The 15,851-nt window shown below is 50.4% G+C and overlaps 1 protein-coding gene across 2 annotated transcripts in view; it reads right to left on the bottom strand.

Annotated features, from left to right (window-relative positions):
* INPP5B (inositol polyphosphate-5-phosphatase B) overlaps positions 1-15,851 on the bottom strand; it is a 957,269-nt gene that overhangs the window by 825,178 nt on the left and 116,240 nt on the right. The window contains exon 6 of one of the 2 annotated variants that reach the window (XM_085647875.1): positions 319-429. In XM_085647875.1, coding sequence (XP_085504001.1) covers positions 319-429 — 111 coding nt within the window. The remainder of the gene's footprint in view (positions 1-318; positions 430-15,851) is intronic. The other variant, XM_085647876.1, reaches the window with a different exon arrangement.

Here is a 15,851-nt window from a genome sequence, read left to right as displayed (position 1 = left end):
AGCCCAGAAACAGGCAAGGAATTCCTTTTCTTTAACAGTGGTCAGAGATCAACGTTTCTTTACACTAGAGTGGCTAAATAAGTCATTTCTTGATGGAGATGTACAGTGCACTGGTGCCTAGCCTGGACTGCCACCCAGTCCTATCAAGTGCTGGATAGATAAAGTGAGCATTACATCGAAACCTGTCAGCACACCAGTAGCTACTCAACAGGTAGCTCAGGCCCTCTTTAACATGTGTACACTATGCCAAGGCTTGCCTCTTCAGCCGGCCCCTGGCTGATGGGTGCAGACAGATGGATGTACAATACTGTTCCATACCTGGGTAAGACTTACTGATGCACAACAGGAACTCTCGCGTATGAGACCCGAAGGGTAACTGCACCTCCAAATCAATGTCTTTTGACAGAAATCTTACTGCAACATCAGCACCTTTTGAAAAACAGACAAGCAACAAATGGTATAAGTGGCAATGTATCCACACACAGTACTGTATTATGTTCAATTGCCGCTCTGACACCCTAGTTATGTCTGTGGCCATCATGCTACCAATTAGAAGAGAATATCTTAACTGTTCTGCTTTGCTACCAAAACAGAAGCGCATTGGCAACTGGTTGCACGTTTTAACACTTCTTGAATCACAATCTGTAGTCCAGTCCACACACTGCCTGCTACCGAACAGATTATATTACCTCCCAACAAAACTATTTTTGGTGAAATCACCCTGGCAAGAGCGTTTGTCCTCACTCAGCATCAGGACTGTTTAAAGAATTAATTTTGACACCCTCTCCTCCTCCTTTCCCCCATATCCTGTCCCACTTTCTGGTTCACTTGTTCCTCCCCTCAACCAGATCTTTCCCACCCCTATCTTTGGCACTGCTCACTGCTAAGCAGTATCTCCTCTGCCACGTCCTTTCTTACTTCCCGGCGCTTGCTCTGACCTACCTCTTCCACCCTCTCTTCCTCTCACACTTTCTCTCAACAGCAGGCTGCAAAGGTGCTTTAAGCAGAGAAAATAAACAGATGCCCAATGAAAACTCCCTCAATGTGGGTGGGGGGCTGCTTGGGGGGTGTTAAAAAAAAGAAAAATAAGAAAAAGGGGGGAAAAAAAGAAAAAGATGCACGTACTTCCCAGCGGCCAGCTCTCCTCCATCCTCTTCGTCCATGACACAGGTAGAACCCAGGCTCTCAGACTCCCCAAGCCAATCTCAACGCTGCCTTACAGCAGCGTTGTGATTGGTCTGAGTACCGTTGTTTGGTGCTCAGACGGAGACTTGGAGCCTGGAAGGTTCCCCACTAGGCTGTGTATTGCAGTCTGGTGGGGAACATGCAAAGTGCGCATGACTGACTGGCCTGAGACAGCCGGCCAAACTGTCATGCGCACTTTACAGAGTGCCCACCACTCCTCCCCCTGCTCTGCAGCCAGCACAGCCTGCCTGGCTGCACCTTTACATCGCCAGTCAATCGTAAAACATAAAATGATAATAACATTGTTATTATCATTTTATTTTTCCTGTGGGGCGACGCTCCTCTGCCTTAGGGGAGGTGCTGCCGCTTCATACCGATAAGCAGACTATAAGCCCCGTTTTTAATGCCGATGGTCATTTTGCAGCCTGCAATGCAGCGCTTAATTAAATAGTGCTGCACCTGGAGGTGGTGAAATGCCCGTGTGGAGGCGTACAAGGGGCACCCCCTTAAAAAATTTCAATCATCATGGGGCAAACACCGGCGTTGAGTGCGTTGGTGCTTGCCCTGCGGTGAAAAGTCTCAAAATTCCTCGTACCATACCAGAAGTAAGGCCTATATTTGGGGTGGACACTCAGTCCTGCCAAGGTCTCAGAGGGTTGGTGGTGGACTGTCTTCAGCCTTGCTGGGGCCCATTCCAGGGATGGCAATAAGGAGTGATTTTTTTCTAACGTTGGTGTACCAAAAGCATTCTTGAAACCTGTGGTTTTCAGATACTTTCTAATATTGAGATAGTTCAAATTTACATCTTAAGGTTGCTTCAAGTCAGTTCCAAAGGTGGGAGCCCAGAGTGCTCCCACCTTTGGAACTGACTTTGTTTTTGCTTAGTGCATGGCTCATTTGGGTATTCTTTGACATGCTAGGGCATCATTGTTGGATCAGAGGTTCCTCGTGGGTAGCCATATTTTGCTGATAGTTAGTGGCACACCATACTGTTATTTTTAGACCCAGTATTCGAGTGACTCAGATTTAGGTGCATGGATACCCTGGCCGACAATTTGATTCCAGCCCATATCCCACACCTAAATCTGGATATTCAGGGCATTTCCAGCCACAATGGGCAATATCACGTGAATCGGGTTATCCCAGGTGAAAAGTCTCATTTGGTCTACATTACAGGGAGAACAAGCATTTGCAATGCAATCGGTCTCGCCTTTGGGACATTATATGCATTTAGCTATGCAGCACATTAGCCTGGGTGCTGAAACATCTACTGTTTTTAACATTGAGGGAAAGTAAGCACCAAATTGTGTGACACGCCAAATATGGGAACACATGGAGAAAAATATTGCCTTTCAGCGGGAAATGGTATAGTCCAAAGCTCTGTTTTTAATATAAAATCAGGGCCTTCGGTGGTCATATCACTGAAAATACAAGATTTGAAAAAAATATTATTGTCTTTGGGTGCTCATGGAAGACAATGTCTATGGACTTGTGTTGGAAACAGCCCACTCCCACTCCGCAGGGTGGTGGTGGACTCCCCGAACACACTGTGGTAGCTTGGCTCGAGTGGTCAGGAAACAGGCGCAGTGCTAAGCATACAATATACCCATACAATAACCATGCGTGCATCCGTTCCAAAAACGACTCTACACCGTAAAAATTATGAAAATATTCTTTCTTTATCTTTTTCTCTTAGTTGCTGATTGGAAAAATAAATAGGTCAATCACAATATACAAATTTCAATTAGTGCAGGTCAAAGAAATATTGGCTGTTTGATGAAATAAATAGGGGTGATCATAAATAACAGGGCATAAATACAAGTGCAATATATACAGACAATTAAATACTTTGAGGCAATAAATACTGTACCAATAAATATTGTACACCAACAAGTCCTGTGGACCTATAAATATAGTGCAGCAATAAATAGGTAAAAACTCAATAAATACAGTACCCCCCAATAAATAATTAAAAGTATACAGCAACACTCATATAATCAGATGACACTTCAATTCTTAAGGGCTGATTTGGCCCAGGCACAGCTTGTAGGGTTGTGGAAGGCTTGAGGGGGGGGCTACTCCCTGGCTGGGACAAGGCTGAGGCCTAAACTGAGGTAGATCAAAGGGGGGGAATACCAATGCCCTGGCTTTCTCTCTCCACACAACCTCTCTAGGTTAGTCCCAGTTCACCCCTGGCACAGTCAGGTTGGTTTCAGCACCTCCCTAGCCCCTTAGAGCAGTCTCTCAGGTCTCCACAGGGCCTTAGGCGCCCCCTACTCCACTTACTGCCCTTTTTCTGATGTTCCGACGCCGCTGGAGTCGTGTCGACGCCGTGAGGCGGTTCCGGTTCGGTCTCGGCGGCCTCGGCACAATGTCAGTTCTTTGACGACGCCGGTAGGCGGTTCCGGTCCGATGTCGGTGGCCTCGGTTCGATCTCGACCTCCGATTCGACGGCGTCGGGCAGTCTCTTCACGATGTCGACTTTGGGCGGCTCCGGTCCGATGGCGCTCTCGGCTCCGATGACGTCGGCCGGTCTGGCCTCGATGTCGACTTCCGGCGACTCCGGGGTGCGATCCTCACCCCGACCTCCGGTGTTCCTCCTCACAGGTTCCGGGCGACTCCGGAGTGCGATCCTCACTCCCGACCTCCGGTGCTCCTCTACCTCGGTCTCCGACGACTCCGGAGGGCGGACTTCACTCCTCCGATGACGCCGCTCGCTCGACCTCGGTTCACTTCCTCCTCGACCTCTGGTATTCCTCACGACCTCCGTCGGCGCCCTCTCACGACCTCAGGCGGCTCCGGGTACGACGTCTGCTACTTCAGTCAGCGCCGCTTCTCCACCTCGGGCTCCAGATCTTCAGGCTACTCGACGCCGGACTCCAGGGAAACCAGTTCTCAGGTCAGAATCTTGCTGTTTTCTTGGTTCTAAGGCCTGTTCCTGCTGTCCAGGACCTTAGGATGGGTTTTTCTGTCTTCTTCCCACACAGGGCTATAGGCTGGGATCCATCAGTAGGGACAAGTATCAAGGGTGGGTTTATGGACCCCACTCCAGGCACAAGTTTCCACCCCTGCTGCTTCACTCCTTCCTCCTTCACTGTTGTGCTCCTCTCTCTTCACCAGTCAGGTGCCAACTGCCAGCTCCAACTGCCAACTGCCTCTCTTATCCTCCCAACATTCTAAACGGCCTCCAACTGTCACAGAGTTCTGGAATCTCCTGGAATGTTCTGGAAGGTGCTGGTAGGTTCCAGTGGATGCTGGTGATGTCACAGGTGGCCACCATCTTGTGCTTCAGGCCCTCAGACAGAAGTTTCAGGGGTAGCTAAAATGGCTCCCTGAATCTGTAGCAACACGAAAAAGTCTGGTGGTTCCCAAAAAGGAAAAATTCAAACAGGGTTTGAGGCAAAAGTGGGACAAAATAAATAATGATGAGGAGGGACCACCCAAAGGGCTGACAGGTCTAACACGCGTCCCCCCCAGCTGAAAGTGGGGAGAGCTACCCAACCCCTTGGGAGTTCTCATCACTAAGGCGGAAATACCTTGAGAGACCGTCTGCATTGGCGTGGTCCACTCCAGGCCGATGTTCCACCTGAAAGTCCATCCCCTGTAGGGAAATAGACCACCTCAACAACTTGGGATTCTCCCCCTTCATTTGCATCAGCCAACGAAGGGGTCTGTGGTCGGTCTGAACCAGGAAGTGCGAGCCAAACAGGTATGGCCGCAACTTCTTCAGAGCCCATACCACTGCAAAGGCTTCACGCTCTATTGCACTCCACTTCTGTTCCCTGGGAAGTAGTCTCCTGGATAGGAAGACCACGGGTTGATCCAGACCCTCTTCGTTGAGTTGCGATAACACTGCCCCAATGCCATGTTCTGATGCATCTGTCTGGACAATGAACTTCTTGGAAAAGTCTGGGGCCCTTAAGACCGGGGCCTCGCACATGGCTTTCTTCAATTTCTCAAAGGCTTGCTGACAAGCCTCCGTCCAGACTACCCGTCGAGGTTGTTTCTTGGACGTGAGCTCCGTGAGAGGGGCTACGATGGTACCGTACCCCTTCACGAAGCGGCGATAATATCCCGTGAGGCCCAAAAATGCTCGGACCTCAGTCTGGGTCTTGGGGGGTTCCCAGGCCATGATGGCCTCGATCTTCGCCTGGAGGGGTTGCACCGCTCCCCTACCCACCAAGTGTCCAAGGTACACTACCGACCCCTGCCCGATCTGGCACTTGCTGGCCTTGATCGTCAATCCAGCTTGTCTCAGGGCCTGGAGCACAGCTTGCAGGTGACGCAAGTGATCCTCCCAGCTGTTACTGAAGACGGCTATGTCATCCAGATAAGCAGCAGAGAAACTCTCCATTCCGGTGAGGATCTGGTTTACCAGGCGCTGAAACGTGGCAGGTGCGTTCTTGAGCCCAAAGGGCATCACACAGAACTGGTAGTGGCCATTGGGCGTGGAGAAGGCTGACCTTTCCCTTGCTCCATCAGTCAACGAGATCTGCCAGTACCCTGAAGTAAGGTCAAAGGTACTTAGATATTGGGCAGCTCCCAGCCGGTCAATCAATTCATCCGCCCTAGGGATCGGATGAGCATCAGTTTTGGTCACTGAATTCAGTCCCCGGTAGTCCACACAGAACCTCAGTTCTGGTTGGGCACCCGGTGGTGCAGCTTTTGGTACTAGTACCACCGGACTGGACCAGGGGCTGCTAGAAGGTTCGATCACTCCTAGCTCCAGCATCTTAATGACTTCACTATGAATGCTGGCCTTCACCTTGTCTGACATCCGGTAGATCTTGGACTTCACAGGTGGGCTGTCTCCTGTGTCCACGTCATGGACGCACAGGTGAGTCCTACCCGGGACAAGGGAGAACAACGAAGAGTACTGCCCCAGGACCTGGCGACAGTCCTCCTGCTGTTCAGGAGTTAGAGATGGGGAGAGAATCACTCCCTCCACCGACCCATCCTTTTCTTGAGACGCAAACAGATCAGGGAGAGGCTCGCTTTCCACGTCCTCTCCTCCGTCAGTCACCATCATCAAGATGACTTCGGGCCTCTCGTGGTGGGGTTTGAGGCGGTTGGCATGCAGCACCCGCAGGGGCTGACGAGGGGTCTTCAGGTCCACCAAGTAGGTAGCCTTACCCTTCTTCTCCAACACCTCAAAGGGTCCTGACCAGCGATCCTGGAGGGCGCTAAGCTCTCCGGGTTCGATCACCCACACCTTCTGGCCAGGCTCCAACTCCACCGGGTGAGCATTGTGGTCATACCACGCCTTCATTACTGCTTGGCTGGCTTCCAAGTTGTCAGAAGCTTGCTTCCACAACTTAGCCATTTGGCTCCGGAAGGCCAGCATGTAGCTCACCACATCCTGGGGGAGCTTTCTGGGAGTTCTTTCCCATCCGTCTCTCACCAGGTTGAGAGGTCCACGTACAGGGTGCCCATACAGAAGCTTGAAGGGGCTGAAGCCCACTCCCTTCTGTGGCACTTCCCTGTAAGAAAAAAGTAAACAGGGTAGGAGGACGTCCCATTTCCTCCGCAGGCTTTCAGGCAGACTTCTGATCATGCCTTTCAAGGTTTTGTTAAACCTCTCCACCAGACCATTGGTCTGGGGGTGGTAAGGAGTGGTGAACCGGTATGTCACTCCACACTCCTTCCACATTGCCCGCATATACGCTGACATGAAGTTGGTCCCCCTGTCGGACACAACTTCCTTGGGAAAACCCACTCGGGTAAAGATTCCCATCAGGGCCCTTGCCACAACAAGTGCTGTTATGGTCCTCAGAGGTAGTGCCTCTGGGTACCGTGTGGCATGATCCACCAGGACCAGGATAAACCTGTGACCAGCTGATGTTGGCGGATCTAACGGACCCACAATGTCGATGCCCACCCTTTCAAAGGGGGTGCTAACGACAGGAAGTGGTTCCAGGGGAGCTTTCAGCTTCACCCCTGTTTTCCCACTGGCTTGGCAAGACACACATGTCCGGCAGTAGGTATCGGACGACACTTTCATCTGAGGCCAATAAAAGTGTGGGACAAGACGGGCGAAGGTCTTGTCTTGCCCCAGGTGTCCTGCCAATGGTATCTCGTGAGCCAACTCCAGAAGGAAGGCTCGATAACGTTGAGGAACTACCAAGGCTCGTGACGATCCATGTAGGGGTGCCTTGGGTTCACTGTAGAGGAGGCCATCCTCCCAGTAAACACTGTAGTTCCCTTCAACGTTCCCTGCTGCCTGGGCTTCGGCCTGTCGCCTCAGCCCCTCAAGGGTAGGGCACTCCCTCTGGCCCTGGCAGAATTCCTCCCTGGACGGGCCTCCCTCCACGTGCCACTCGGCCGGGATGGGTAGGTCCTCCAGGTTGGTAACGTCCCCCTCCGCAGACTCCTGGTCCACCACCTCCGGTGGCCTATCCGTCCTACGGGGTGGAGACGCCGAGGCAGGCTCCTCCTGTCCTCGGTTCTTCCCTTGACTGGCAGCTGGCTGGGCCTTTGTTCCAGGCTCCAGCCGAAATGAACTCCCTCTTCGGGTAGTCGCGGACCTTGTGCTAACACAGGCCCAGTCAGGTGTACCCAGCATCTCGGTGTGAGTCCGGTATTCCACCTCCTTCCAAGCGTTGTGCTCCATATCATTCCCCAGCAGACAATCGACTGGCACGGCAGGGCTTACGGCAACTCGAAGTGAACCTGCAACCCCCCCCCATTCAAAGGGAACCTCGGCCACGGGATAGTGACCTGTTCTGCCGTCAGCCATCGCGGCTGGGTGGAGTACATCGGATCCGTGCCCACCCAGTGTCTTTCGGGTAGCCCGTCCGGTACTGGAGGAATGCATCATCTCCCTCCTCAATAGGTCCTTGGAAACAGGGTATTTACCGCTAGAACTCAAGGAGGCTCGTGTAAGGCCTTTGTTGAAGAAACCTGGTCTGGATCCTGCAATACTGAAAAACTACAGGCCCATCTCCCAGCTGCCTTTTTTCTCAAAAATATTGGAACAGCATGTACTAAAGTCCCTGTCTTTGTACCTGGAGTCTCATCAACTACTCCATGAGCGACAGGCAGGGTTCAGAGCTCATCACAGCACCGAGTTGGTGATGCTCTCGGTGCTGGATGAATTAAGAGGCATGGCTGACTGTAAGACACCGAGCGCCCTGATCTTGCTAGATCTATCAGCGGCGTTCGATACGGTCAGTCATGCTCTTCTCCTGGACAGGCTGAGCGATTTTGGGATCAAGGGCTTAGCATTTAAATGGCTGCAATCCTTCCTTTCGGGTAGGACACAAAAGATACAACTAGGGGATGAAACATCTGAGGTGGGGTTTTTAGAATGTGGGGTGCCACAGGGCTCCGCCCTGTCCCCACTCCTCTTCAACCTCTACCTACAACCTCTAATTGCATCATTGGCCTGCATGGGCTGTAGAGTTTTTAATTATGCGGACGACACGCAGCTGTTACTGAGTGTCGACAACACAAGGACTGCACAACTTAATGCCCAGAACATCTTGAGGCATACTGTTCAATGGATGACTGAAAATCTGCTGAAGATTAACCCAGACAAGACTGAGGTATTGGTGATTCCATCTACCGCCTCACCTTGGAATGACCTCTACTGGCCAGCAGAGTTAGGTCTTGCTCCAAAACCAAGTTTGAATGTAAAGAGTCTGGGGATTAAACTGGACTGTGATCTCTCAATGTCCAGTCAAATCTCCTCTGTGGTGGGAAGCTGCATAAATGTGATCCGTCAACTGCGGAAGCTAGCCCCTGTCCTCTCTCAATCAATGATGCGCTCAATCGTAGCAGCAACTGTTATCTCAAGGCTAGATTATGGGAATGCCCTCTATCTGGGACTCCCCAAAACCCTGACAAATAGACTACAGGTCGTGTTGAATGACGCCGCACGACTGATTTTTAGACTCCCACGGAGAACTAAGGCCTCCCCTCTGCTTCATAGCCTGCACTGGCTCCCCATTAAAGAGCGTGTGGAATTTAAGAGCCTATGTACGGCCCATAAGGCAATTTATGGCCAGGCTCCCGCCTATATTGCAGATCGTTTGGTTGTGTACAGCCCAGTGAGAACACTTAGATCTTCAGATTCTCAGCTACTGGTCTGCCCCCGTTACAAATTAGTAACCAAGGGAGGCAGAGCCTTCTCTGTGTTAGTCCCTCAGCTATGGAACACGCTGCCTGAGATGCTGCGCAGGGAAGGGAACCTCCTGCGGTTTAGGAAGATGCTAAAAACACTGATGTTTAGAAGGATTCTGAGTGTCAGCTAGACCAGGGAGTGTTTTCTTGCAATGTCTGCCAAGCTTATTGTTGTAACTAGAGATTTCGAGCGCCTAGAGACCTGCAGGTGATTGGGCGCGATATAAATCCAAAATAACAATAACAATAACAATAACAACAATTACCTGCTCTGGAGACACCAGTTGACTACGCACCATAGTCATACTGGCTCCTGTGTCTCTCAGAGCCTCCCCTCTTTGGCCATTGATGGTGACCCACTGCCCATACTTTGCGGTATTTGCGGGCACCTGGATCTTAGGAACCATCTCCCGTTCTCCCAGGGACACTAAAGTGACACCCGCCCACTCCCTTCCCTTAGTTAAGGGCATCTCCTCCCCGAGCACTGCACTAGCTACTCCGGGGGTCTTTCCTCCAGTGGGAGGGGGTGGTCGTTTCTGGCACTTCGGATCTCCTTTATAGTGTCCAACGCCACCGCACTCGTAGCAATGGACAACCCTCGGCTGCTGACTCTGGCCAGGATTAGGGTTTCTGGGTGGGTTAGCCTTAGAGGTGAATCCTGTTCCCTTCCCTTGGAAGTTATTTTGGGGGCCTTTGGAGAACTCCTTTTTCTTTTCCCCTCCCTCTTTCTTCTGGGGGGCGCCCTGTCCGGCCTTTTGAGTATCCCCTCCAGTCCCCCTTGTGGACACCCGGGTACTAGCCCAAATGTCCGCCTCCTCAGCAAGCTTCCGGGGACTGGTCAGCTTGCTATCCACCAGGTGTTGCCGCAGTTCAGGGAAACATTTCTCGAGCAGGTGTTCCTTCAGTACTAGGTCAAACAACTCCTCGTAGTTCCTCACTTCACTGCCCTGGATCCAACCTTCCATTGCCTTCTTTGCATAGTCCAGGAAGTCCACCCAATTCTGCGTGCCCAGTTTGTGACTACCCCTGAACTTCTGTCTGTACTTTTCAGGTGTTAGTCCAAACTTTCTGATGAGCGCCAGTTTCATGGTGGGGTAGTGGGTCTGCTCATCCTCCTCGAGGGCCAATAAAGCATCCCTACCAGCTGGAGGCATGTACTTGTACAATCCCCCTCCCCAGTACTTCTCTGGAACCCCATGGGCCCTCAGCGAGACCTCATAGGCTGCTAGCCACTTGGCGATATCATCACCCACCCCATAGCTAGCGACTATGTCCTTTGGCAGGTATGGTTTAGATTCCCTGGTGATCTCTTGGGTCTGGCTGCCACCATTAGGAACAGGTTGTGCCCCGATTCTCAAGATCTGAAGATCTATTTCTTTCAGTCGTAATTCATGGGCCATCCTCTGCTCCTCCTTCTCCTTTTCCAGCCTTGCTAAGTCCTATGTGAGCTGTCTTTTCTCCCTCCGGTCTGTTAGCTCCACTTCAGACAAGCCACCGCTAGAGGCACTGCTGCCCTTCCTAGAAATGGTTCTGGGCCCTGCTGACAGGTTCCCCACCTCAGGTTGGTACATTTCAGCCCCCTCGGTATCAGGCTCTCCATCCCTGTCTTCCTCCTCAGCCTTGCTTTCTCGGCGTGCCTCCCCCCAAGCCCTTAAGCTGGTTTGGAGTGCACCCTTCTTTGCTCCTGGGGGACAGTACACCCCCTCCCGCTGGCAAAACTCCCTGAGTTGGGCCACAGTGTACGTTTCTAGATTTTCTAGTACAAACTCCATCTTGCCCACTCAGGTTAGAGGACAGGTTTTGTGCAGTAACTATGCAGGGGGGTACCTTTAATAATACCTCCTCCCACCACCAGAGTAAATTTGGAAAAAACAAAAACCCACAATTAGGAAGGCCGCTTTTGAGAAAACTCCCGGTGTAGGCCTATGGACTACCCACAGTTATTGTTGAGTATACGTAGGCACAGCTCAATCCCACCACTGAACACCAATTTATGTTGGAAACAGCCCACTCCCACTCCGCAGGGTGGTGGTGGACTCCCCGAACACACTGTGGTAGCTTGGCTCGAGTGGTCAGGAAACAGGCGCAGTGCTAAGCATACAATATACCCATACAATAACCATGCGTGCATCCGTTCCAAAAACGACTCTACACCGTAAAAATTATGAAAATATTCTTTCTTTATCTTTTTCTCTTAGTTGCTGATTGGAAAAATAAATAGGTCAATCACAATATACAAATTTCAATTAGTGCAGGTCAAAGAAATATTGGCTGTTTGATGAAATAAATAGGGGTGATCATAAATAACAGGGCATAAATACAAGTGCAATATATACAGACAATTAAATACTTTGAGGCAATAAATACTGTACCAATAAATATTGTACACCAACAAGTCCTGTGGACCTATAAATATAGTGCAGCAATAAATAGGTAAAAACTCAATAAATACAGTACCCCCCAATAAATAATTAAAAGTATACAGCAACACTCATATAATCAGATGACACTTCAATTCTTAAGGGCTGATTTGGCCCAGGCACAGCTTGTAGGGTTGTGGAAGGCTTGAGGGGGGGGCTACTCCCTGGCTGGGACAAGGCTGAGGCCTAAACTGAGGTAGATCAAAGGGGGGGAATACCAATGCCCTGGCTTTCTCTCTCCACACAACCTCTCTAAGTTAGTCCCAGTTCACCCCTGGCACAGTCAGGTTGGTTTCAGCACCTCCCTAGCCCCTTAGAGCAGTCTCTCAGGTCTCCACAGGGCCTTAGGCGCCCCCTACTCCACTTACTGCCCTTTTTCTGATGTTCCGACGCCGCTGGAGTCGTGTCGACGCCGTGAGGCGGTTCCGGTTCGGTCTCGGCGGCCTCGGCACAATGTCAGTTCTTTGACGACGCCGGTAGGCGGTTCCGGTCCGATGTCGGTGGCCTCGGTTCGATCTCGACCTCCGATTCGACGGCGTCGGGCAGTCTCTTCACGATGTCGACTTTGGGCGGCTCCGGTCCGATGGCGCTCTCGGCTCCAATGACGTCGGCCGGTCTGGCCTCGATGTCGACTTCCGGCGACTCCGGGGTGCGATCCTCACCCCCGACCTCCGGTGTTCCTCCTCACAGGTTCCGGGCGACTCCGGAGTGCGATCCTCACTCCCGACCTCCGGTGCTCCTCTACCTCGGTCTCCGACGACTCCGGAGGGCGGACTTCACTCCTCCGATGACGCCGCTCGCTCGACCTCGGTTCACTTCCTCCTCGACCTCTGGTATTCCTCACGACCTCCGTCGGCGCCCTCTCACGACCTCAGGCGGCTCCGGGTACGACGTCTGCTACTTCAGTCAGCGCCGCTTCTCCACCTCGGGCTCCAGATCTTCAGGCTACTCGACGCCGGACTCCAGGGAAACCAGTTCTCAGGTCAGAATCTTGCTGTTTTCTTGGTTCTAAGGCCTGTTCCTGCTGTCCAGGACCTTAGGATGGGTTTTTCTGTCTTCTTCCCACACAGGGCTATAGGCTGGGATCCATCAGTAGGGACAAGTATCAAGGGTGGGTTTATGGACCCCACTCCAGGCACAAGTTTCCACCCCTGCTGCTTCACTCCTTCCTCCTTCACTGTTGTGCTCCTCTCTCTTCACCAGTCAGGTGCCAACTGCCAGCTCCAACTGCCAACTGCCTCTCTTATCCTCCCAACATTCTAAACGGCCTCCAACTGTCACAGAGTTCTGGAATCTCCTGGAATGTTCTGGAAGGTGCTGGTAGGTTCCAGTGGATGCTGGTGATGTCACAGGTGGCCACCATCTTGTGCTTCAGGCCCTCAGACAGAAGTTTCAGGGGTAGCTAAAATGGCTCCCTGAATCTGTAGCAACACGAAAAAGTCTGGTGGTTCCCAAAAAGGAAAAATTCAAACAGGGTTTGAGGCAAAAGTGGGACAAAATAAATAATGATGAGGAGGGACCACCCAAAGGGCTGACAGGTCTAACAACTTGAATCTAGAGAATGCTAAAGTGATTCTGGTATTTTACTGGCCTCTGCTAGTCGTTTTCTATCAAGAAAGTTAAATAGAGGAAATTGACAGAAAAAAAAGAAAGTCCCTAAGCAGAAAGCAATTCTTTTATTTTATTGACCACTGCTAGTCGTTTTCTATCAAGACAGTTATATAGAGGCAGTTGAACAGAAAAAAAAGTTCCTAAGTGGAAGCAGACAAGTCCTAAGGCTGATCTCCAGAGCTCACAAAGTACATACACATATAAGTATATACTAAAGTATATATATACAAGCGGTCTCGAATGCTCGACCTAAAAACCTATCTTATGTTTGACATTGCTACATGTATAATACGAATCTAGGCCACAAATAGGGTGCACAAGACAACTGACTTGGCTCAAAGTTAACTAATTGCACTGCTCCTAGGATGGAGCAAATATAAATGTTTTCTAAATTCACTTTCAGTAAATACCTCTCAATGCAATGATATACTCAGAAGTGATAATGTGAAACACTTCTACATTTTAAAGAAATACACTTTTTTGAATTTTAAACGACTTTATACTATTTTTACACAGTGTTTGTTGTACAATTTACATCCAAAAATGTTAATAACTCTGCTCCTGCACCCAGCCTTACAGCCAAGACAGACCCATGCCTCTGCGCTTCCACCTCTGTGGGAAAGGCACCTGCAGTCAGTCATATACTGGACATATATTCTGAATTGCATTAATATAGCAATATATTGTTATTGACAGTTTATGCCGCACTGCTCTGCTATACTGCCACGAAGAAAAGAAAATAAACGACTGAAATTATCCATGTCACGCAGAGCGCTAATTTCCTAAATGTTTTCTTTCTGAGGCAAACCTCTTCCAACATAGGACTGTCACTGTCTAAATAGCCCTATGATGGGCGCTTACAACGCAGCTTTTATTGCAATGAGAATGATAAGGGTCCCCTGCTTTGTTTTGGGGGATGGGGTGATTTCTGATTGCAGCAGCTTTCATCCTGCTGCTGCTATCAAATGTTTTCTATAGGTTCATTAAGAGTAGTGGTAACATTAAGTATCACTACTTCTTCTCGTATATGAGATGGAAATCATGATGCAAAGCAGTAAGAGGGGAAGGACACACCTGAAGGGGGGAAACGCCCCCCCACAAATTAAGGCACAGCCCTGTTGAATGTACTTGTGTTACTACGCGAAATGTATGCTTCAGAGGGGCGGTCTAACAGGTCAGGCTGGCAGCCAGCAAACCCTCCCCAGTCTGCCAGCCCACTGCAGGTGACGGGCGGTGGGCTGAAGCCCAGTGGGTGATATCTGCCTTCATGCCTCAGAGGTGAGGTAACAACAGCAGAGGCAGTGAAAATGACGACCCTTGTGTTTTACCATGATATTCAATCACACTGGCTACCTCAGCTGGCATAAAGGAAGGAAATTCAAAAAAGAGAAAGGCAAAGATTCCACTGCGGTGTTATTTGTCTGCATTTTGGAAACTAGTAGAGCACGGGGGTAACATTTTACTTTCTCTCCCAAAGTGATAAAGCAGGGCAGTTTTTTTTACCTTAACTTACAAGGAGTTAACAACTTGGTAAAATACTATAGATTGTTTGGACACGGGCAGTGTGACTGGTCGAAAGGAACGTAAAGTTACGCAGAAGAACCTGGGGAACGCTGTATTTGCTGAAGGTTGTAAAACCTGTTAAGTCACCAATAAATAGAAGCAAACAACAGATGCCACTTCAAGTTCAAGATAGGGCACTTCCGGGCCAGGGACATATATTGTGCCCGGGTCACTATATTGAGCTCTCCGTAAAAACACACAGCACACTTGGCTATAAATTACACCGCAGACTGTGCTCTAAATATAACAACAGTAAGAGCTTCCAATAAAATACTGCAGGATGGGCTCCGAATAAAGCATACTGGCATCTAAATAAATCACAGCACACAGGGGTCCACAAGTTCTGGATTGACTGTGGCCCCTCTACCGCTCTCAGCAGCCGAACACAGGCACAGGGTAGACTTCCGGCGAAGGCAGCCACCCGGCCTGATTACGTGTCAGGATCGCGTCGCTTCCTGTGGCTCAGGACTCCTGCCCTGATAGCAGTGAAGGCTGTGATTGGTTGAGAGAGACAGCATGCTTGCGCCCATTGGTTACTGCAAAAACAAGCATTTGCAATGCAATAGGACTCGCATTTACACGAGACCTATTGCATTGCAAATAGGAGTGCGGGCGGGCGACAAGGCATGACGGGGGAACGGGAAGAAGGAATCGAAATGTGGGAGGGGGGGCACGGGAAGAAAGTAGTCTGAGCAGTAAAGGGGCCAGTAACCATGGAAGGACACAAATGACGACATGGCCGTCATAAGGAGGGACTAACAAGCCTACAACCAATCGGAAGGCAGCATTTAAGAGCCAAGCCAATGAAAATGATGGGCGGAGAGTGGGCGGAGCTTCCACGAAGCTTCCACGCTATATTGAATACTGCATGCCTCGCAAAGCGAGCAATGCATGCGCTGCAACGCTAGGCTCGACCTAAAAACGGGTCTTATTGTGCCCTTATTTAACACC

This window comes from Triturus cristatus, chromosome 3_2 (genome assembly GCF_964204655.1).
Source record: "Triturus cristatus chromosome 3_2, aTriCri1.1, whole genome shotgun sequence".
In the NCBI taxonomy this organism is placed as follows: domain Eukaryota; kingdom Metazoa; phylum Chordata; class Amphibia; order Caudata; family Salamandridae; genus Triturus; species Triturus cristatus.
This window is presented reverse-complemented; position numbering and strand designations above follow the sequence as displayed.